Raw genomic sequence first — 25,011 nt, forward strand, 5'->3', positions numbered from 1 at the left:
CCCCCCCCCCCCAGCTCCTTAAGGTGTAAGGTTAGGCTATATATTTGAGACTTTTCTTGCTACTTGAGTTAGTTCTATATTACAATATACTTCCCTCTTAGGACTGCCTTTGCAGTATCCCAAAGGTTTCAGACTGTCCTGTTTTCATTTTCATTTGCTTCCATGTATTTTTGTATTTCTTCTTTAATTTCTAATTAACCCATTCATTCTTTAGTAGGATGTTCTTTAATCTACATGTATTTGTGGTCTTTCCAAATTTTTTCTTGTGGTTGACTTCAAGTTTCATAGTGTTGTGGTCTGAAAGTATGCATGGTATGATCTCAATCTTTTTGTACTTCTTGAGGGCTGATTTGTGACCCAGTATGTGATCTATTCTGGAGAATGTTCCATGTGCACTTGAAAAGAATGCATATTCCACTACTTTAGGATGAAATGTTCTGAATATATGTTAAGTCCATCTGGTCCAGTGTATTATTCAAAGCTCTTTTTCCTTGTTGATTTTCTACTTAAATGATCTGTCCATTCCTGTAAGTGGAATGTTAAAGTCCCCTACTATTATTGTATTATTATCAGAGTTTCTTTTTTTTTTTAAGATTTTATTTATTTATTTTTTGACAGAGAGAGAGAGAGAGAGAGAGAGAGAGAGAGAGAGAGAATGAACACAAGCAGGGGGAGTGGAAGGCAGAGGGAGAGGGAGAAGCTGCTCCTTGCTGAGCAAGGAGCCCGATGAGGGGCTGGATCCCAGGACCCTGGGATCATGACCTGAGCTGAAGGCAGATGCTTAACTGACTGAGCCATCCAGGTGCCCCATCAATGAGTTTATGTTTGTAATTGATTTATATATTTGGGTGCTCCCAAGTTGAGGACATAAATATTTACAATTGTTAGATCTTCCTGATGGATAGACCCCTTAATTTTAATACAATGCCTTTCTTCATCTCTTGTTACAGTCTTTGGTCTAAAATCTACTTTGTCTGATATAAATAGGGCTTCTCTGGCTTTCTTTCAGTAGCCATTAGCATGATAGATGGTTTTCTATCTCCTCACTTTCAATCTACAGATGTCTTTAGGTCTAAAATGAGTCTCTTGTAGGCAGCGTACAGATGGGTCTTTTTTTTTAAATCCATTCTGATACCCTATGTCTTTTGATTGGAGCATTTTTCCTTTTATATTCAGAGTGATTATTGAAAGATATGAATTTAGTGCCATTGTGTTACCTGTAAAGTTGGTGTTTGTGGTTATTTCTCTGTTCTTTTCTAGTCTTCATTGCTTTTGGTCTTTTTCCTCCCCACTCAAAGAGTCCCCTTTACTATTTCTTGCAGGATTGGTTCAGTGGTCATGAACTCCTTTAGTTTTTGTTTCTCTGGGAAACTCTTTCTCTCTCCTTCTCTTCTGAATGACAGCCTTGCTGGACAAAGTAGTCTTGGCTGCATATTTTTTTCCCATTCAGCATGTTGAATATAGCATGTCACTTTCATCTGGCCAGTCAAGTTTCTGTGGAGAGATCTGCTGTGAACCTGATCTGTCTTCCCTTGGAGGTTAAGGACTTTTTTTCCCTTGCTGCTTTCAGGATTCTTTCGTTTGTCTGTGGATTTGATAAATTTGACTATCATACATCTTCGTGATGGATGGCTTTTGTTGAATTTAATGGGAGTTCTCTGTGCTTCTTGGATTTCAATGTCTGTTCCCTTCCCCAGATTAGGGAAGTTTTCAGCTATAATTTCCTCAAATAAACCTTCTGCTTCTTTTTCTTTCTCCTAGGACTCCTGTGATACATATGTTATTACATCTTAAGGAGTTGCTGAGTTCCCTAAGTCTACATTCGTGATCCAATACCTTTCCCTCTTTTTTTTCAGCTTTGTTATTTTCCATAATTTTATCTTCTATATCACTGATTTGTTCCTCTGTCATCCATCCTTGTCGTCACTGCATTTAGTTGGTTTTGCATCTTGGTTATAGCATTTTTTATTTCGGCCTGATTAGTTTTTAGTTCTTTTATCTCTGCAGTAAGGGATTCTTTAGTGTATTCTATGCTCTTCTCAAGCCCAGCTAGGGTATTTATGATTATTATTTTAAATTCTGGTTCAGACATCTTACTTGTATCCGTTTTAATAAATCCCTGGCCATGAATTCTTCCTGTTCTTTCTTTTGAGGTCATTTCCTCTGTGTGTGTGTGTGTGTGTGTGTGTGTGAGAGAGAGAGAGAGAGAGAGAGAGAGAGATAGTTAGGAAAGCCTGTTGTATTCCTGCTCCTGAAAGTGATGGCTATATTAAGAAGAGGTCCAAGGAGCATCTGGGTGGCTCAGTAACCTACTGAGCGCCCAAATCTTGATTTCGGCTCAGGTCATGATCTCAGGGTCATGAGATTGAGCCTTGTGCTGGGTTCCGCACTCATCAGGGAGTCTGCTTGAGATTCTCTCTCTCCTTCTGCCCTCCCCCTGCTCTCTCTCAAAAATAAATAAATCTTTTAAAAAAGGGGGGGGGTCAAAAGAAAAAGTTAGATCCTACTTCTCCAAAAACTGAAGCTTTGTGGCATTCTATGATCAGTACATTTGGTGCATGCAAGGGGTTTGTGATGGTCTTCTGGGAGTGGGGCCTGCTGGGCTGATTGTCAGCAGACTTGCCCTAGTGGAGATGCAAGGCTCGGGCGGGTGGGGTGGGCGGGGGTGGGGGGGGGCGGTGGCCGGGCTTGGTGTAGCAGCTCTGGCCTCCACAAGGTGGCACTGTTTTGATCCCTGAAGTTGGTCAGTGCTGATGGCAGTGCAGAAAATGGTGTTGCCACGACCTTAGTCCCCATAGGAGGAAGCTTGCACCTGCCACTCTTTAGGAAACCTTCACAGAAGAGCAAACAATCACCTTGTGTCCCCAGCTTCCTCCAGCTCCCAGCCCTCGCCCTGCCTGTGTCAGAGCTGTCCGCCTGCCAGGTGGCACAGCACTCTTGTGTTTTATCTCAGTTGCGCAGCTGGGTTTCAGAACGCCAAATTTTGGATATCCTAGTTTATCTTCTGGGGTAGGGTCTCACTGCGCTGTGGGCGGTGCCGGTTTGTTCCAGAAATCAGTTGCAAAACCACGCAGTGGGTCGGAGTTTATGGTAAAGCACAGCTAAAAGCCAGTACCAAGGTTTGCTACCCTCAGCTGGTGTCTTTCTTCCTATGCTAGGGAACGGGCAACTCAATGGTGCCTGTCAGGTCTTTTGTCCCCAGAGGAGCCATGTCCCCACTCCCAAATGCACTCCAAGCAGGGGAACTGCTTCTCCCTGTGCAACCCAGAGGATCCTCTGATCACTCAGCCCATTCCTGGGTTTCCACCCGCCTTCTCCACTGGAGCACTGCTAAGCCCACCAGGCGCGGTCCTGGTAATGATGGCACAGATCTCTGAACTTCAGACTCCATGCTTCATTGTTTATAAAACTTGCAGTATTTAGCCCCTCTTTCTCCCAGTCAATGGTTTTGAGGAAAGAGTTTCTCTTGTAAAATTCCCAGCATGTGCTTTCACTCTTTCTCTCTGTCCTTTCTCTCTTGTTCCTCCCTCCATGATCAGGGCTGCCTCCCCTTTGCAGCACCTGCAGCTCTTCTCTCCCTCAAATCAACTCTCCACAGCTCCTACTTTACATGATATAGTGGTTTTTTTCTACCTCTAGTTGTGTAGTTTTGCTATCTCAGTCCTCAGATCTATTTCTTGGTGTTCAAAATGATCTGATACTTATCTAGCTATGTTTGAGGGACAAGGCAAGCCTAGGGTCCCCTTACTTTTCTGCCATCTTAACTCCTCCTACTATTCTCTTTCAAAATGTTCCAGAAGAGAGGCTGACTTCCAGAATGGTGGAGTGAGGGCCTTGGTGATATTGTTCTCCCTCTAAAATAGTGCAAACACACACGAACCAACCAAACATGTTGTAGCATGTTGGGTTAACCAAAACCCAGTGCTCACTGAGAAGTATCTATTCAACAAAAACTGAACCTCGGTAAAACGGTGGAGTTTGTGATGTTTTAACTCAAGGTTATTTCCAGCTTTCTTCTCTCCCCAGCTCAGTAGTAGCATTGTGGCCAAAAGCCAACAGCATTGGAGACACCGGAGACTTGACATCTTTGGAGTGTCATTAAAGGTTCATCACCACTGATCACTAAAATGGTCACTAAAAATGGAGTAGGGAATCCCAAGACTCTCTCCCTCTCCAAAAGCAAGTAATGAGCTGTCTAAAACTGTCAGAATCAGCTTCCAAAAAACTCTATAATGCAGTAAAAAACTTACAACATCCAGGGGAAAGCTCAGTTAAGAAAGAAGCTGCTTCTTTGTGGCAAGTAAGCACTGTGGCATTTTAAACAACCCGCCTACTAGCCAGCCCCAAACCCCAGATAGGCAGGAGCTGTGAGAACAGCAAGTAGTCCATATTCCTGGTGCAGAGTGCTAGGAAGAAATAAAGACATTATACTCCAAGAATTGTAGCTATGAGTCTCAACCTGCCTGGCAGTTCCCATCAAGGATTGGTGCAAAGGCCTCCCTTTGTTTTGCACAACCCAACATTCCCAGAGTGCTCCCAGCACACGTTCTTGGGTGGCTTCTGCCCAAAATGTTTAAAGGCACAGGCATTGGCCACAGCAGCTGGGGCAAGAAACAATACTTGGAACAAGCAATAAACAGGCAAGAAGCCTGGAAAGGAAGAGGTTAGGACAAGAGATAAATGTGGGACTCTTTTGAAAGTTTCTCCATATACCAGGGAATTAAGAAAGCCATACACATACCAAAGAGCAGGACACATGCTCAGAGAAGGCCTGAGAAGACTAACCTTCATATATGACAGGTCTTCTGGCTCCATACAAGTAGGAAGTAGAAGCTAAGGTGGATTTATAAAAGGCCTAGGTAAGTGTTAAAGGAAGGCCCAAAGGCAAAGCCAATCTATAAATACCAGAAGAGCATTTTTTCTTTTTACTTCTCTTTTGTCAAGTGTTTAAGGTAAATCTGTCAAAACACCAGCTGCCCATTAATCTAACAGATGTTTCAGTGGCTGCACATGAGAAGAATACAGACCTTCCAAAAACAGTTCAGGAAAGACACTAAATAAGCAAGCAGCAATATCATGCAACAAAGAGCAAGAACAAACTCTGAGGATGATAAAGAATCTGATTTCAAGAGTTGCCACCCACAGCTGTGGATCTCCAACAGTCTGGATCTCAGTCCTGGGGACACGGGATCTTTCTTGGGCCCTCTCAGCCCTAGAACTGATGACTGCTCCTTATACTTGCTATTCACATATTCTTTAGAGTTCTCCTTACTTCGGACTAGCCAATCTCTCACTACCCCAACCCTCTGTTACACTTAATAATTCTTTATATTAAACTTTCCCTGTTTAAGTAATTGTGTGCTTTCTCCCACCTGATTGGACCCACAATGATAAAGACCTTTAGAAACACTAACCAAGTTTTTCTTGGGGAAGGTACTCCAGAGCCTAAAGACATTAAAAATATAATAGAATGTTTGGCAATAAAACAAGAAAGAAAGAAAAGGTATTAGAATTGGAAAAGAAATAAAACTGTCCATTAATCTCAGATACCAGGATAAACCATTAGAGTTAAAAAGGAAATCTAGCAAGGTTAATGAGTACCAGGTCAATATGCAAAAATCAATTGTATACTTCAGCAAAAAACAAAAAGTGAAATTTAAAAACATTACCATTTATGATAGCATCAAAACCCCACTAAATATCTAGGAGTAAATTTAATAAAAGATGTACAAGACCTTTACACTGAAAAGTAAAAAAAAAAAAAAAAAAATTAAGAAAAACTACAGACCAAAATAAGTGGAAGGGTACTCTTCCATGTTCATGGATTAGAAGTTCCCATAATACATGAAGATAACTTTACATAAATCAAGTGACGTACACAATCACCTGATTTATGATAAAGGTAACATTACAGTACAATAGAAGAAAGATGATTCTCAGAACAAGTCTGAGAACAAAACTTAAATGAATATCTTCATGATATTAGGATAAATAAAGATATCTTACATAGGACACAAAATGCAGTAACCATAAAGGCAAAAAAACAGTAAGCTGAACTACACTAAAATTAGTATTTGTTCATCAAAACACAAGTTTAAGAGTATATAAAACTAAGACACAAAGGAAGATAATTAATATATCCAGTAAAGTTCTTAAATTTGGAAATTTTAAAAACCTCTTAAAAATAAAAAAAAAATAGGGGCGCCTGGGTGGCTCAAATGGTTAAGCGTCTGCCTTCAGCTCAGGTCATGATCTCCAGTTCCTGGGATCGAGCCCCACTTTGGGCTTCCAGCTCAAGCGGGAGTCTGCTTCTCCCTCTCCCTCTGCCTCTTCCTCTGCTAGATAAAATCTTTAAAAAATAAAAATTAAAAAAACAAGAGAAAATCCCAAAGAAAAATGGGCAAAAGACTTGAAATAATGGTACACCAAAGTGAACGTCCAACAAATGAAAAGAATGTTCATTTTTATTAGCCATCAGGAAAACACAAATTAAAATCACAGTGAGAAACTTCTATTCATCTACCAATATCAAGGAACAGTGAAGATGGAACCCTTACACACTGCTGTTAGACTGTAAATGGTAAAACCACTCTGAAAAATTATTTGGAAGCATCTTTTTTTTAAAGATTTATTTATTTATTTTAAAGAGAGAGCGAGCACAGGGGTGGAGGGCAGAGGGAGAGTGAGAATCCCAAGCAGACTCGCCGTTGAGTGTGTAGCCCAACATGGGGCTCAATCCCACAACCCACGAGATCGCAACCCCAGCCGAAACCAAGAGTCAGAGGCTCAACCAACTGAGCCACTGAGGCGCCCCAGGAACATTTTCTAATGTATGAATTCATTTAATCCTTAATACTATGAGGCAAGTAACCATTATTAACTTCATTTTACAAATGAGGAAATGTGTCACAGAAAAAAAATAAGATGCCCAAAGCTACATAACAAAAATCACAGAATTCGTATTCCAACCCAGACAGTCTGATGAAGAGCCCAAGCGGTCAACCACTATGCCCCTATGTAAGTAAAAAAGGTAGGAAGTACATCCTTAGAGTAACCAACTACGTTCTTGTTAGATAAGATAGAAGGTAAAACAACAAGATCGTTGAAATTCAAAAACAGAAGGTGTGGGGCACCTGGGTGGCTCAGTGGGTTAAGCGTGGGACTCTTGATTTTGGCTCAGGTCAGGATCCTCAGGGTTGTGAGATCAAGCCCAGCATCGGGCTCAGTGGGAGTCTGCTTAAGATTCTGTCTCTCCCTATCCCTCCCCTCAAGGCACTCTCTCTCTCTAAGTAAATAAATCTAAAAAAAAAAAAAAAAAAAAATAGAGGGGCACCTGGGTAATTCAGCTGGTTAAGCATCTGACTTCAGCTCAGTCATGATCTTGGGGTCTTGGGATTGAGCCCTGCTTGTCCCTCTCCTTCTCCCCCTGCCCATGCTCTCTCTTTCTCTCTCAAATAAATAAATACAATCTTAAAAAAAAAAAAAAAAAGGTGTTCTGAGATTGAGGATCAGGATGTGGGCCAAGAATAGATTTAGGAGTAAGAGAAATACAAAGTGGTAAAAAGTTTGCTGTCAGAAACTCGGAGATTGAGACTGGTTCCAACATTTAACAAAAGGAATGCTTTTCTGCAGTATCACTATATTTAGTAAAAGACCCAGTACTTGGTAACCGCTGGACATAACCCTTCATGACGGCAGCTCTTTATCCTGGTAATCTTAGCACCAAGCAGTGCCTGGCAAATCTTAGGTGCTCAATAAATATTTAGTGAATAAAACCAACTCTCTTTTTCAAAATGGCTATCCTGCCTCAACTACAAAGAATAAGTTATGTTTTTGACAGAGAGTAAGAACTCTCTCAAAAGTTATTAAATACTTCTTTAAATATTCAATTCTGTCTATTAGGAATGTATGTCATGACCCTATATGTAAAGTCACTGAATATCAGATCTTTCACTTTATAAAATTTGGCTTTTTACAAAGAACAGTTTTTGATTTTTCAAAAAGAAAAAAAAATCTGATGAAAATAGTCAACAACGCAGTAACATCAGCAGGAAACAATTCTTCCCAAATCAAGTCCTACATATTAGTGGCTTCCAGAAGAATCAAGGAAATCAAATACATAATCCTAAAAAGTCCATGAATAAAAGGCTTTGTTCTTGGAGAAAATTCAATAAGCTGAGTTTCGGTTTTAATTCTTCAATGGATTATTACGAGTTGTTCCTAATGAAAATTCAAATATTCAGACTATCACTGACAGGTGAGTAGTTCAGTTTTTTTTTAATTGTACAGTAATACAGATCAATGGAAAAGAAAATCAAATAATATAAAATATAGAAATTAATTTAAATCACCCTAAACTCAACCCAGACGAAGATAACTACTTACGACATTTTTGTACGTACATATATCCATCTATGTGTGCACACATGTGTGTATATAGATATGTTTTGGAAAACGTAATAATACATACAAACTGTTTTGTACGCTGGTTTTTTCACTTGGCATTATGTTATAGGTTGAAATTTTATCCCCAAAATGATCTTACAGTCTTAACCCCCAGTACCTGTGAATATGACCTTTTTGGGCAATGCGGTCTTTACAGATGATCAAGTTAAGATGAGCCCGTTAGGGTGGACCTTAGTCCAATAAGACTGTGTCCTTATAAAAAGGGGGCACACGCACAGACCTCCTTGTCAACATGAAGGCAGAGAATGCAGTGATCCACCTACACGCCAAGGAACACCAGAGATTGCCAGCAAACCACGAGAAACGAAGGAAGAGGCCTGGAACAGATTCTCCCTCACGGCGCTCAGAAGAAACCAACCCTGCCGACACCTTGATCTTGGATTTCTAGCCTCCAGACTTGGAGACAATAAATTTCTGTTGTTTAAGACACCAAGCCCGGGATACATTGTTATGCCAGCCCTAGCAAACTAATAAACCATCTTAAAATCATCCCTCTGTATTAATAAATAAATGTCTCTGCCACCTTTTTAATGTCTTCATGCTAATCCATTGTATGGATTCACTATCATTTAAATAATCCTCTACTATTGGAGATTTGAGTATTTTCCAATTTCTTCTAGTAAACAATGCTTCAGTAGTCATCTTTGTACATACATATATTTCCAATTGGCTTCCCTTAGATATGAAACTGCTGAGTTAAGTAGTAGTCTTTTTTTTTTTTTTAAGATTCTATTTATTTATTTGACAGAGAGGGAGAGGCAGGGAGAGAGGGAACACAAGCAGGGGGAGTGGGGGAGGGAGAAGCAGGCTCCCCGCTGAGCAGCAAGCCCGATGCGGGGCTCGATCCCATAACGCTGGAATCATGACCTGAGCCGAAGGCAGACGCTTAACGACGGAGCCACCCCAGTGCCCCAAGTAGTAGTTACTTTTTAAGCTTTTGATATATGTTGCCACGCTGTCCTGCAGAAAGCAGTTATCAATTTCCAGTCTTATCAGCTTCGTCAAAGTGCCCATTTCCCACACCTCTGATAGTACCAGCTGTTGTCATTTTAAAGAACCTCTGTCAGCCTAACAGGTACAAATTATCTCAACACTGCTTTAATTGGCTTATTCTGTTAATTATTGGTAGGGCTTAGACAAGCTTCAAATATTCACTGCAAGTTCACTTCTTCAGCTATTTTTCTTTCAGAGCTTGTATTTCTTAATAGTGTGTAAAAGCTTTTGTACATAGCTAGCTGGTTTTTAAATGAAATCCAGGGTGTATCTTTCCTCAGTTTTGAGTGATAGGTAGTCAATTTTCTGGTGAGCCTTCTTATATAAGACATTACACATTAAAGAAAAAAAAGCTATAGATGGTATTTCTGAACACCAAATTTGGGACCCAAATGGTATCCTCAAGCCTATTAGGACAATGTGTTACTTATCAGAGATTTGAATTGTGACTATCTCCCCACAGTATCAGATGACTGCTGATTATACAACTAACAGATTAGGTGCTGGTAAAGCCTTCTTTTCTCCCTCCTCCCCTTTTTTTTTGGCCATAAAAATTTTGTTACCAATACTGTCACTTGTATCACACAACCACACAGCGATTTGCCCATGGCTTCATCTACTTCCTTCGCACAGTCCTCTATAAAACAATGCAAATATTATAAAAGACTCATGCAGGATTTTTCTCTAGGCACATATATCTACTCCATCTGCTAGAGGATTATGTGAATCTCTTTTATTTGTGAATCCTGACCAGTTTACAGTAGGTGAAAATTCTAATGACCCACTGATGAGCTTCATTTGATAGTTCAGTGTAACAACACTGACTTCTTATTGGTAGCAATGTCTGACTCTGTGATAAATCCTTTCATTACTAATAGACTGCTTTTTTTAGACAATCCCTCCAATTTTTTCGTGTGTGGCAGATGTGCATTTACATGAAACACAGAACTACCCAGCGGCTGAATGACAAGAACGTGTCTATGCTAGTGTATTCTTTCACCAACTATATTTATATGATACATAAGCCACATATCTATGATATGCAAACTGTAAAGACCCGAAAAATGTACGCTATTAATCTTATCATGTGTCATGAAGAAGGATACAATATAATTCAGACTTCTTCGGAATGTTCATATTAAAATACCAAGCCAATTTCAACTAACAGAAAATTAATTATATTACAGAAAAATAAGCCTTGAGATAAAAATGCACCTGGAGGCAGACTTACAATTCGACAGATAAGATTTCAAAGTATGTATCAGTTGTTCAGAAAGAATACAAACTTCCCTTTTGAAAAAAATCTTTAGGTAATTATTGTGAACTTATCAGAAGTTCCACCTTACACTAGGGTATTATTATGACTGCAAGCTTAAAAACGATTTTGAGAAAAGAAAGGGAAAAAAAACTAGCCAAGCAAAACTACATCCCAGGGTAGCAGAACCAAGCTAGAGAAGCAATGTGCCAGACTGACTGGGATGATATGCTGGCCCTATTATTTACTAGCTATATGACCCTGGACTAGTTAATTTAACCTCCTGTGAAAAGGGGCAAATAACAATACCTACTTATAAAATTACTGTGAGGCTTAAATGAGTTCATACAAGCTATTAAACCAACAAACTCAATAATTATCTCTATTAACTATTACTAAGCTGCCAATTAAGAGGATTCTGGACAATGGTCCTAAATCCTAAAATCCAGAAATACTTGTAAAATCAGAATTTTTCCCAAAAGTAACAGGAGAATATGGGGTTTTAGCATAGAGAAGAGAGAAGTTACACTCACAGAATTTAAGTGGAGGTTTACACACAGCCTTGGAGCAGAGACGGTCAGGACAGGCAGGAGCCAGAAGTCAGAGGATGCGGTTTGAGAGGATTAGAGAAGAGTCAGAACACAGAACTCACAGCTGAACAAAAGAAACAAAAAAGGCAGAAAGTTTATTATGTCCGTATGAAGCGTACAACTTATTTTGGGCTGGCAACTCTGCTAACAGCACTATTCTCTCAAAGAAAACTCTTGGTAGGGAGGACGAGGGTGCTCTGACAGCAGCACTATTCAAGCACATTCTTCCTGACTGAACATTTAGCTGGCATTTCTGACTGCCGCCCAAGCTAAGTTACTGGCTTGTACTATGGGGTTCGTTTCTTACATTTGGACCCAATCTATGAACCAGAACTTAAAAATATGGTGGCAAGAAATGTGAAAATTGGGAAATAATTTCTATCTTGATTTGCCTTTAATTAGGCAGGAGGAGAAAAATGTGGAATACAGAGCAACAACACAAAAAAGTGACATCTTGGGAAATAGAGCCTATGATAAAAGATTAAAAAGTTAGAATTACTTAGTTTGAAGCAGAGAAGAAAGAATAATTAAGGCTTTTAACAGTAAATATTACTAAAAAGAAAAAGGTATTCCTATCAATGAAAGCTAAGCAAAGAGAAATGGGTAATACTCCTTGGAGATATTAAATACAATTAGATACAAAAAGCTATTGTTTACTGGCAAATGTTAGGTGTTTAAACAGAACAGAAGGAAGATTCTGACTGGTGAATGCTTAGAGAAAGGCAACATAACTGCTTCCAGGGAGGACAATGAGGGCTGACAGAAGAGTCATGACAACCCAAGCAGGCAGCCTGAGAGGCCTAGAGACCATGTGAACACAGCCAATACAGAACCTTGAGACACCAAACAGGAATGATAACAATGACACGGTGGGGATTTGGTATATAAGTCTCCTGATGGCCCTGAAGAAATAAGAACTGGAAAGGGAGAGACTAATCAATATCCAGTCACGGTTAAAGGCCTTGGTTGGTCTGTTTTCACGAGGAAAACTGTCCAGAGAGGAGCCAATGTACTAATTAATGCTTCCAGTAAACTCAGCAAGCCAGTCTCAGGTCTTGAATAGGAAGTATGAGTTTCAAATAAAACTCTGATAAGGCAAAAATGGCATTAAGCATTTATCAAATATTATTTTTAACAAGTGGCTAAGAGTCAATAATACAACCTCTTAGCAAGTTTCAGGTATTCTATAACTCAAAAAAGTTACACTGGTAGGCCATTTAAAAACCATGTCCTCATTGATATGATATCTGGAATTTGCTTTAAAATATTCCAGAGAGAAGATGAGGGAGGTAAGTAGGGGCAGAGCTAAAGTAAGACTGAGTCTAATTTGATAACTGTTAAAATTTGGTGATAAGGACATGGATGGTCATTATACTATTCTCTAGTTGTTCCTTTAAATTTTCCATGATTTTAAAAAGTATTTACTTTATGTAATGCAAGAATAAGTGGGGTGTGTTTGTGCTCTTGGGAGTGAATGTGGATTTAAACTCAATAGAACAGAAAAGACTTCTATGTAACCCTCCAAATGAGATAGATATAGGGCCATCAACTATAAAAACCCCGCATGAGGGGCACCTGGCTGACTGTTAGTAGAGAGTGTGACTGATCTTGGGGTCATGAGTTCAAGCCCCATGTTGGGCACATAGCTTACTAAAAAAACCCAAAACAAACAAAACAACTCACATGAAAGAGGGAATACATTATGCAAGTTGGAAGCATTAAAAAGGAAGTGTTTCAGAAAAGCAGGAAAAACATAAGCAAGGAGAAATGTTAAGAGAACAGAAGAATCTGGGGAAGGAAGATGATAAACAAACAAATGGTAGGAAAATCTACTTCTCAAGCCAAAAAAAAAAAAGGAGAGGTATTTCTTGAGTAGTTATTGTGCGCTAAGACCTGTTGTGAAGGATTTTACATCATTGTCTCACAGAAGCCCCACAGCAAATTTGCAATGTAGATGCTATTAAGATGAGGAAATGAAAGCTCACAAAGGCTAAGTAACACACAAACAATCATGCAGGTATTAAATGGCAGACTCAAAGCTTCTTGCCCAAGCTTAATCTTCGCACTATAAAATACTATTTCCAATCAGCTTCATTAAACATACAACAAAATAAATAACTTGTGTGAAGCACATACATTAGGAAAAAATAGATGGAAAACACAATCGAAGAAGGGAGAGAGATAAGAAAATCAATTTAATTTTTCATGTAAGAATATTCAGAATGTTACTGTAGTTCAGAGAAGGTGCATAGAGAAGTGTATGTAACTAAACTGGGGACTAGAGTAGGAGCTAGCCAGGCAAGATGAGAAAAATGTTTCTTGATAGAAAAGAGCTAGACTCCTATTTACTGAGGGTCTATTCTACACCAAGAGCCAAGCATACAGACATAATTAAAATAGGCCCTCCCTTCATGAAACATACAATTTAGGGCACAGATATTCAAAGAATTACACAAAATGTAATTAACAAGTTGAAAAGTGCTATGAAGGGTAAGTACAGATTGTTATGACAGCAACTAAAAGGGGACCTACCTAGAGGCAGTGGAATGATCAGAGCTTCCTTGGGGAAGTGACATTCAAACTAAGAGCTGAAAGATGAACATACATTTACTAAGTGTGTGGGTGGTTAGAACTGACAATCCAAGCAATGGGAATAGCATTTGCAGAGGCCCTGAGATGGGAGAGAACAAGGTATAGAACTAAAAACTAGTGTGGCTAGAGTATAAGCACAAATGAGAATGGGAAACGAGACTGGAAAAGTAGGCAAGCTAAATCACAAATGATCTTTAAAACTGCATTAAATAGGGGCGCCTGGGTGGCTCAGATGGTTGAGCGTCTGCCTTCGTTCGGCTCAAGTCATGATCTCCAGGTCCTGGGATCAAGCCCCATGTTGGGCTCCTGGCTCAGTGGGGAGTCTGCTTCTCCCTCTCCCTCCACCCCTTCCCCTGCTTGTGCTTTCTCTCTCTCTCTCTCAAGTGAATAAATAAAATCTTAAAAATAAATAAATAAAATTAAATAAAACTACATTAAATATTCTGTCCCAAGAGTAAAGGGAAGCCAGTGGAGGTTTTTGATCAAGGGAGTAATAAAATAAGAATTGCATTTTGAAAATATCTATTCTCAAGGGTTTTCAACCTGAAGTCCACAGATACCAAAGGGTCTATGCCTAGAAAGCAGGAGTTCATGAACTTGAATGAGGGAGAAAAATCTTTATTTTTTACTAATCTCTAATTCAAATTTAGCATTTCTCTGAATTGGGCCCTTGACTCTGTCATCAATACAAATCTCAACTATGTTCACATCATCTTACACTTATTGTAAAACTCTCAAAATAACGGTTTTGTCCCTCATAGCATCATTACTTTAGAGTTATAGAAGTTTTGTACCCAACAATCCAGCAATTGCACTACAGGTGTTTACCCAAAGAATTTACAGAAGTACTAATTCACAGGGACACATGCGTTCCTGATGTTTATAGCAGCATTATTTATAATAGTGAAATTATGGAAACAGCCCATTTACTGATGAATGGATAAAGAAGTGGGGTACACACACACACACACACACACACACACACACACACACATACACACAATGGAGTATTACTCAGCCATAAGAAAAAGAATGAACTTTTGCCATTTGTAACAACATGGATAGAACGAGAAAGTATTATGGTAAGCAAATAAGTCAGAGAAAGAAGAGAAAGACAAATACTATATGATTTCACTTGTATATGGAACTTAAGACACAAAACAAACAAAGAGAGGGAAAAAAAGAGAGGCAAACCAAGAAATAGACTCTGAGCTACAGGAACATCCTTCTGATGGTTACCAGAAGGGAAGAGGGTGGGGGGTGGGTTAAATAGATGATGGGAATCAAGGAGTGTACTTGCTGTGATGAGCACCGGGTGATGTATAGAAGTGCTGAACCACTATATTGTACATGCGAAACTAATATTACACTGTATGTTAACTCACTGGAATTTTAGAAAAACTTAAAAAAAATAAAAAATAAATTAATAGAATCCATAAAATGTAAAAAAATAAATTAATTAAAATTATGGAAGTTTTGGAAGTATTGCTGGATCCTGTTATATACTTATTTATTTTTTAAAGATTTTATTTATTTATTCGAGAGAGAGTGAGAGCAAGAGATCACAGAGGGAGAGGGAGAAGCAGACTCCCCGCTCAGCAGGGAAGCTGATGTGGGGCTTGATCCCAGTACCCTGAGATCAAGACCTGAACCAAAGACAACTGCTTAACTGAGCCACCCAGGCGCCCTGGATCTTGTTATTTAATGCATTAATGATGTACATATATTAAAATACCACAAGTTTAAAAAAATATTTTTATAACTATATTATTTTCCTTGTAGTTACACATTTTATTTATTTATTTTTTATTTTTTAAAGATTTTAGTTATTTATTTGACAGAGAGAGAGAGATAGCCAACGAGAGAGGGAACACAAGCAGGGGGAGTGGGAGAGGAAGAAGCAGGCTCCCAGTGGAGGAGCCTGATGCGGGGCTTGATCCCAGAACGCCGGGATCACGCCCTAAGCCGAAGGCAGACGCTTAATGAGTGAGCCACCCAGGCGCCCCATGTAGTTACACATTTTAAAATGTTATTCTCAGAAGGAGTCTATAGGTTTCACCAAAATTACAAGGGGTATATGTCATAAAAAGAATTTAAGAATCCCTGCAGAGGGGCAGAGAGAAGGTAGAAAAACAAGCAATCAAGATAAGTTTATAGAAGCTTAAACTAGGATGGTGGCAGTGCTGACAGACAGAAGTAGACCAATTTGAAAGATATGTGGAAGGTAAAATTGACATTAGAGACTCTTTTCGATGTAATTATCAAAGAATACTTAGTGTTATAAAAATGCTTATAACAAAATGGCAAATAAAAATGCAGAATATAGGGGCGCCTGGAAGGCTCAGTCGGTGGAGCATGTAACTCTTGATATCAGGGTTGTAAGTTTAAGCCCCATGTTGGGTGTAGAGATTACTTAAAAATAAAATCTTAAAAAAAATGTGTAGTCTGTAACTATCCACATAGTATGATGCTGACTAAATTCTGCTGTATACAGAAAAGACTAAAATGATAGGAAGGATTTTAAAATGTTAAACATGGTTATCACTGAGTAATGGATAGCATTAAAAATGTTTATTTTTTCCTTAGGACTTTCCTAAATTTTTCCATATTTTGTAAAATGACTGTCAGAAAAAAGTAAGCATAATTTTAGTTATTTTTGGAAAAATTTTAATGACATGAGAAAATGTTTATGATATGTTTTTTTAAAAGATTTACCTATTTTTAGAGAAAGAAAGAGAGAGAGAGCATGAGCAGGGGGAGAAAAGGAGGGGAGGGATCCTCAAGCCGACTCCCCACTGAGTGTGGAGCCCAATGCAGGGCTCAATCCCAGGACCCTGAGATCAAGACCAGAGCAGAAATGAAGAGTTGGCTGCTTAACCAAATAAGCCACCCAGGTGCCCCTATGATATGTTTTGAAGTGAAAAAGTATATCAAATTGTACATAAGTATGATCTCATCCATACATACATCTATAGTGAAATTATGGATCATTTCTTTAAAGTTAGATTTTCCAAGTTTTCTACAGCAACCATACACTAATCTTATAAATTCCATTATTTTTAAAGGGCACAAATGGATGGATCAGTTTTGGACAGAAGAAAGGATTTTTAAGATTTAAAATGAGAAGTAAGAACAAAAGATTGAGATGGATAAGTTGTTGGTGGGGAAATAGGATATCGAGGGAGTTTACAGGTAAGGGACTCTATGGTCTCAGCAAAGCAGGAGGCAAGGCCACCTACAACAAACAACGAGGTTGGCTAGGACTGGCAGTACTAGAATAAGGGTGAAGGTTTGGAACAGTCCTATTGGGACACAGAGAACTGTCAGGTAGCACACAGGGCTCAGCTAAGGATCTTTAGGGTCAAAAGGAAAATAGTATGGATTAGTATTGTTCTCAAACTTTGTATACCATTTGTGGAACTTCTTAAAAATGTAAGGTCCGTCTCCCAGTACGATTCAGTTTGTCTATGCAGACGCCCAGTAATCCCATCATTCCAACTTACACAGGGAGTATAGGTGTTATGATTTGTTGTTGTTTGTTTTGTTTCAGAATTTCAGGAGAGTAAAAATCAGCTTGGAAAGACAATTAAGAGGAGCGCCTGGGTGGCTCAGTCAGTTGAGCATCCTGACTCTTGATTTAGGCTCAGGTCATGATCTCAGGGTTGTAAGATCAAGCCCTGCACTGGGGTCCACGCACTGCAGGGAGTCTGCTTGAGATTCTCTCCCTCTCTCTCCACCCCTCCCCCTTGCCATGCACACTCACACTCTCTCTCTCTCTCAAATAAATAAACAAATCTTAAAAAAAAAAAAAGAAAAAGAAAAAGGAAAAAGAAAAAGAAAAACAAATGAGGAAAAAAGTACCAAAGACAAGACATACTAATAGTCAAAAAATATACTATTATCTGTATTATAGAATTCTGGGCCAAACTTCTTAGCACCTTACCTTTAGCAGGAGAGCAAAATTACTCTGCAGAGAATCAGTCACACCATTTTCATATAATTTTTTCCTCGTGTGGTTTTCATTCACATTTGCACCACCAGATTGATACCTTAATAATGACTTAAGCATGGTTTCAAAAGGGTCCGCTGAAACAGACAAATTAAACATTTCTGAGTCAAAATAATCACTTAGAAAACAAACTAAACAACAACAATAAAAACTCTAGCAGAAAAACAAACAGATCAGGGAGGTAGGGGGTTGCAGCTGAGAGCATGGCAACTTTTTTCCCACCTCCCCTCATTACCTTTCCTATATATCAACAGTTCAAGAGGCAATAAAAATTGGCTAGAATACAATATCCTGACTGGCAATTCCACTATAAATCATTAATACTTACATACATTTTCTACCTACATGACAACAATATCTTTGACTTTCTAAAAAGCTCATTCCATTGAACTTTTCCAAAAAAATCCTGTTGGAATATACATTGGGATTCTATTGTATATACCTACAAATTGAAGGAAAAAATAATCATTCTACGATACTGTACTTTAAATGAGGTAATAACTATAAAGACCTTCGCACAATGCCCGGCACATAATATAAAGCATTCAATAAATAATAGCTATTCTGACCCATGAACAATGTATGGCTCTTCACTTATAGATGTTTATTCTTAAAAGATAAGGATCAGCTAATTAGAAAAATAATTAAACTTACAAGTCTTATTGGGGTTGATATGCTGCTTCAGTACGTCAACGGTGCCCAAACTAACCACAAGGCGCCTGCCAAACCAGAAAGAGACCACAGGCCCGTATCTCTCATGCAGATTAACCAGGAACTCGTGCAAACTTCCACTGTTCACAATATCTGGAAGATTACCATCCCTGAGAAGAGAGCAACAAGTGACAAGATAACTTGGAAAAATAAGAAATTTAACTTGGAAGAATCAGAAAAACTACAGTCGATTCTGAGTTAACTGTGTCAATAGATGAGAGCAGAGGTGCGTGAAATCATGCAAATTACTGCAAAATCCCAAACTTAATTAAATTTGACTTCTCATTTTCTGTAGCTATATTTAGATACGGATTTGTCTGATATTTTGAGAATTTATAACAGTTCAAGCCAAATAAGAAAGATACACAAGGAACATCTGACTTAGACAATGGAAAACGATCCAATTTTTGCAACATCTCATTCTGAGAAAGCAATGAACATCATCATAGGCTGATTTAAATTATCAGATCAACTATGGCATTCTTTTCTTCTTTCCTTTTATCTTTCCATTTTTAATATTCTCTGGCTAGAGAAAGTGAAAACAATTCATCTTTTTTAAGATTTGTGTGTTTTAATGTTTTATTTATTATTTATTTATTTATTTTTAAGTAATCTCTACACCCAACGTGGGGCTAGAACTCATGACCCTGAGATCACGAGCTGAATGCTCTGCTGACTGAACTAGTCAGACACCCTAAACGCAATTAAAATTTTTGATTTACACAGCCCTCCTTTCTATTCTTAACAAAGTTCAGGTTGTATGCCCAGAGGTAAATTTAGAGTACACAAAAGAATTAAATAACCCGAATAATCTAAAAATACGTTTTAGTTTTGATACCAAAAATAAAGAGTTAACTCTACTGAATTCCAAAAAACTAACTACTCACTTTTCTTCAGTTGGAGTAACCCCTGGAATTCCAGCAGCTTGTCTAGAGGCCTTAAGAAGAAATTTAAAAATAGTTTAGTATAATGATTTAGTATATAATACATAATATAGTATATAATATATAATCGTATATCCCATAAGTCAGATGTTTTGCCAAGACATCTGCAGGACCTTAAGTGATGGCTTTCCAATTTGGTTGAATCTCAAGAACTCTTTCTATGTTAAAATACAAAAACTGGGTTCTGTGTATTAAAAGAATTATCTTAATACCCTTCCTGTGTCAATTAAATTAACAAGTTTGAAAATTTTAACATCCATTCTACATCAACTAATACATAATTAAGCATCTTTTTTAATTGTTTTTCTGAGTCTATATATGGTCCCATCTGTCTTAGTTAAAAAAAAAAAAAAAGTCACACTTACAACAGATTCATTCCTAAAATAGTTCTCCTCTTTCTAGTCAAAGAATTTACCAAAACACAATAGGATATTCATCTTTTGCTTTAATGTAGTCATTACTGTCAGGGTCATATAGTCACTGAGGTATGTGGCATACAAACAAATAACAAAATAATTCATAGCAAACTGTTCAAAAACAACCTCTAAGAAATGAACTGGGAAAAAGTTTGGGGAATTTTAATATTTTACAACTTTGTACTGGGTTTACAGTTGCTATGTTCTGGGATGAGTGTTATTTTTTTATTTAATTTTATGACAATCATACTATTCTTATAATAAGACTTTTTATAAAATAATTTTTAAGTCAACTAAATATTTACAGAAAAGATAACCTAAAATATTTACTCCAGAATCAATTCTCAATTCTGTCAGTGATTTTGACTAATACTAATCAGAGTTTACCTATCTGACATTCTGCCCTTTTTTACCTAATTAACATTATATAAGTAAATGAATAAGTATTTCTGTATTTGAACATTTTATTTTTTTATATCTTAATGAAAGGGAAGGTTTCTTTTTTTAAATTTTAATTTCAGTATAGTTAACATAAAGTGTTATGTTAGTTTCAGGTGTACAACATAGCAATTCAACATAATATTTTTAAAGATTTTTATTTATTTATTTATTTGATACAGAGAGTGAGCACAAGCAGGGGGAGCAGCAGGCAGAGGGAGAAGGAGAAGCAGGCTCCCCACTGAGCAGAGAGCCCGATCTCAGGCTCAACCCCAGGACCCTGGGACCACGACCTGAGCCAAAGGTAGACGCCTAACCGACTGAGCCGCGCAGGCACCGAAACATATGTTTTTTTAAAGATTTATTTATTTTGAGAGAGACAGCACACGCGCGCACACACACGCATGCAGAGGAGGAGCAGAGGCGGAGAGAGAGAATTTCAAGCAGACTCCACACTGAGCATGCAACGTAATGTGGGGCTCGGTCTCATGACCCTGAGATCGTGACCTGAGCCAAAACCAAGAGTCAGACACTTAACCAACTGCTACACCCAGGCCCCCCTGACTGAACATACTTGAACATTTAAAAGACTAAACTATGTACCATCATGTAGCTGAAATTGCTTAATCATTTTCCTACTATACCGCTATTAAACATCTGGGCTATTTCTTTTCTCTCTTTTGTTTTTTCATTAACATAAGTAGTACTATAATAATCTTTGTACAACTTTACTTTTTTCCTCCTTTGGGGTACCTATGCCAAAAGAATACTAGATTGAACGGTACTAACTGAAGAGTTTTACTGTTTTACTGTTCCTGCTAAATACTATAAGAATGCTATCTAGATAACAGGATGTGTAACTTGTATTTCACTGATAACAATTAAATCTACACTATATTCTATCCCACAGTCTCATCAATGACGGAAACCTGTCAACTTTAATATTATAAATAGTAGGAAAAGGATGGAAGGAACTCTGTAATTAGAAAAAGATAAAGTCAGTGGTAGAAGGGGAAAAAAATCCTACTTTTTTCCTTTCCAGGCTAAAATCATTAATGACAAAACAAGCTTCTTGATTTCTCTTCAAACATGACAGACTGATGACATTCATCAACTATCTCTTCCTCCTGAAATCCCACTAAATGAAAGTGAAGAAATAAAAATAGGAGAAAACAAGGATAAAGAGAATGGGAGAGGAGACAGTGTGAACAATTCAACACATTTTTTGAAAGTGTTAAGCTGTTGGAGAAGTAATTAACAGACATAGTTGAGAGGCCTCCTCTGGGGGTCTGCAGAGGAGAAAGGAGAATTCCTACAAAAAGCAATCAGATTTGTTCTCAGTAACTGAAAAGACAGGATAGGACACTTAGACAATACTAAGTACAATCCCTCCCCACTAGCCTAATACTGGCTTCTACAACTCCATCAGCAAAAAGAAGAGGGAGCCTTCGAAGTCTCGATATACTCTGGATAAAATGGCTCCTGTATCAACCTCTACACTTCATCAGCAAAAAGAAGAGTGAAGCCCAGAATGCCAGGTAAAATGCTCTCCTGCCCTTTACAACATTCACATCTCCCAAATAGCTAAAATGATGAGAGGGATCCCAAAACTAGCATGCATCCGGACCAGACCCTGCAAAGCTTCAATCTCCCCAGTTCGTAGCCTACCACTACCATCTGACTTGAGACTATCCAGAATGCTATTATGACCTTTTTCCTTACTTATATTAGATACCACACAAAGGCCAGGACTAGCATCCCCAGGTCTTCCCTCATCCCGCAGACTCAGTTTATCCTCTTTCCCTGATCCGTCTCTCCCCCACTCAAGCCTCTACCCTACCTTAGCAACATTTCCATGGTCATACATTAGATTGGGGGTGGGGGGATCCAAAATTTATTCTTCAACAAGACAGACAGCATCAGCAGGTATAACTACAGGGGTTTCTCCGTAAGCATACATTCACAAGGGCATTATTTGCTTAACAGGGAGAAAGCCTCTAGTGTGCTCTCTGTAACAATATCCACGTCACAGTGGAAACAGGTACTACTATTGTGTTCACTTACAATTCCAGGAGGAAAGGTACAACGTGGCAAAAAAAATTTGGGGGGGATCTTAAAGTCAGGTGCAAAAACACAGACAAACTTTTCATACCAGTCTTGATCTACTTTTCCACAGAGGGAGACATCTCCACTCATAAATAAAGGTCCCTCTTTCTCCTTATTAAACCATGACAGCATGTTTCATCATTGCATATACAAAAAGAGGGGAGTTTAAAAAAAAAAAAAGAATCAAGAAAATATCTTAAATGTCTAGCTGCTCCTATCACACATCAACTCAGGTTTAAGACAGGGCATCAGAACACTTCAGCAGTCAGAGAATACAAAAATAGACGCTATGGCTACAAAAATAAAAAATAAATAAGGTAGATAAATTAAAGCTTTCACGTTCATGACTTGCCTGTTCCAACTTCATAGCCTTCATGCAATACTCAAGAACAATCTTCATAATAACTTGGCATTAAGCTGCACCAAGGACATTTTTGTACAAATTAGTATGTGAACCTGTGAGAAACATGCCCTTCCGTCAGTTTCTTCAAGAATGAAAACCCAGTTCATCAACTGAGTGGGAACTAGTGAACAAAATTAAATCACCTGAAGGTCCCTGCTCAGGTGCCCACCTCTCCTAGCAGCTCAGGAAAGAGGCATCTGGAAAGCAGAGGGAGTACAATGGCACTCTTGGGATTCCAACTTAACTGTATTTAAATAAGCAGCAACACACATTGACTCCCTAAGGACTAAAATCAGTCCATTTGAGGGCATCCTACGTAAGTTTCCAAGGTTGAAGGAATTTTGTAATTCTACAATCTTCGTTTAAAAAAAAGTACATTCAAGGGAAAAAAAAGAAGAAAGAAGAAGAAGGAAGAAGGAGAAGAAGAAAAAGAAGAAAGAAGAAGAAGGAAGAAGAAGGAAGAAGGAAGAAGAAAGAAGGAAGAAGGAAGAAGGAAGAAGAAGGAGAAGGAGAAGAAAGGATGGGTGCAGCGTTGACATGACCAAAAACTTCAACATCTCCAGAGTTTCAAGAAACATCAAGCATCCAAATCTCCAGGCACCTCCTGTCTTTCCTTCTCACTATTTTCTTTTTAGTATCTTCATTCCAAAAACTATTCTTACCCCAAAAGTACTTTTAAATCACCCACTCATAATTTCATTTTCCACTTTACCCAGCTCAGATTCCATGGTCTGTCTTTATAAACATTACTCTGCCCTAAATTCTGGTATCATAGCAAAACACTAATTCTAATTAAATCCAACATTTGACCAACTGCCCCTGAACCCACACAGCTAAAGAAAAACACAACCATGCTGAAGAGCCTTATTTTAATTTCATGAACCTCAAGTGAGCTGCCTGGAAGTCATACATTTCCCTCATCCATCACTCCATATACCACTAGGTAGCTATTTTGCTCCTTCTCTCTCTTTAAATCCTCTCTCCTCACCAATAACTGATAATCTTGCTTCTATTCCACTGAAAAAATGAAAGCAATCAGGAATAACTTCCACACCAAACTACCATTTGCCTACATGTTAGCCCATATATTCCACCTTCCCTCCTATTACTGTGGATGGACCATGCTCCAAATGAAACGTACCCCTCATCCCTCCTCTACTACCACTGTCTCTGTTACACTCTGCTACTCTGCTATCACTACCCTGGTCCAAGCCAGCACCATATCTCACCAAAATTACTATAATAGCCTCACTACTCTGCCCACTTCTACCCTTGCCCCAGGCCCCTAAGTCTATTCTTAACATAGCAGTCAAAATGATTCTTTTAAAATTTAACTAGTAAAACGAAATTTTAATTCCCTTACATTTAAAATGTCACTTTTCTGTTGAAACCCTCCAGTGGCTTACCTCAGAATAAAAGCCAAGTGCATAAACTGGCCTACAACAAAAATCGTCCTCCTTCCCCATCATTCTGATTTTAACTGACTAGTCTCTTCCTCACTCCACTCCAGCCACACTAGTCTTCTTGTTTTCCTGGAACACACTGGTATGGCTCCCCCGGAAGATGTGCGTTTGCTATTCTCTTTGGAATGCTTTCTCAGATACCTGAATGGCTTGTTCCCTCATCCCCTTCAGGTCTCCACTCAGATTTCTCATCTCTTGACCATCCTACTTTTTCTTTTAATTCCAGTATAATTAACATACAGTGTAACATTAGTTTCAGGTGTACCATACAGTGATTCAACACTTCTATAAAACACTTGGTGCTCATCACGAAAGTGCGCTCCTTAATCCCCATCACCTATCTCACCCATCCCCCTGCCCACCTCCCCTTCTGGTAACCATTAGTTCTCCATAGCTAAAAGTCTGTTTCTTGGTTTGTGTTTCCCCCCCCTTTGTTCATTTATTTTGTTTCCTAAATGCCACAAAAGAGTGAAACCATTTGGTGTTTGTCTTTCTCTGACTTATTTCACTTAGCATTATACTCTTTAGCTCCATGCATATCATTGCAAATGGCAAGATTTCATTCTTTTTTATGGCTGAGTAATATTCCATTGTGTGTGTATATATATATATATATATATATATA

The 25,011-nt window shown here is 38.4% G+C and overlaps 1 protein-coding gene across 1 annotated transcript in view; it reads right to left on the bottom strand.

The window, feature by feature from the left end:
- The window catches only part of LOC103659951 (cytochrome P450 20A1), a 73,933-nt gene that overhangs the window by 37,650 nt on the left and 11,272 nt on the right, over positions 1-25,011 (bottom strand). Inside the window, exons 2-4 of the mRNA XM_040641835.1 lie at positions 19,504-19,553; positions 18,560-18,726; positions 17,840-17,982 (exon numbers count right to left, since the gene is read on the bottom strand). Coding sequence (XP_040497769.1) covers positions 17,840-17,982; positions 18,560-18,726; positions 19,504-19,553 — 360 coding nt within the window. The remainder of the gene's footprint in view (positions 1-17,839; positions 17,983-18,559; positions 18,727-19,503; positions 19,554-25,011) is intronic.

The sequence above is a fragment of the Ursus maritimus genome, unplaced genomic scaffold (assembly GCF_017311325.1).
Source record: "Ursus maritimus isolate PB19 unplaced genomic scaffold, ASM1731132v1 scaffold_1, whole genome shotgun sequence".
Taxonomy (NCBI): domain Eukaryota; kingdom Metazoa; phylum Chordata; class Mammalia; order Carnivora; family Ursidae; genus Ursus; species Ursus maritimus.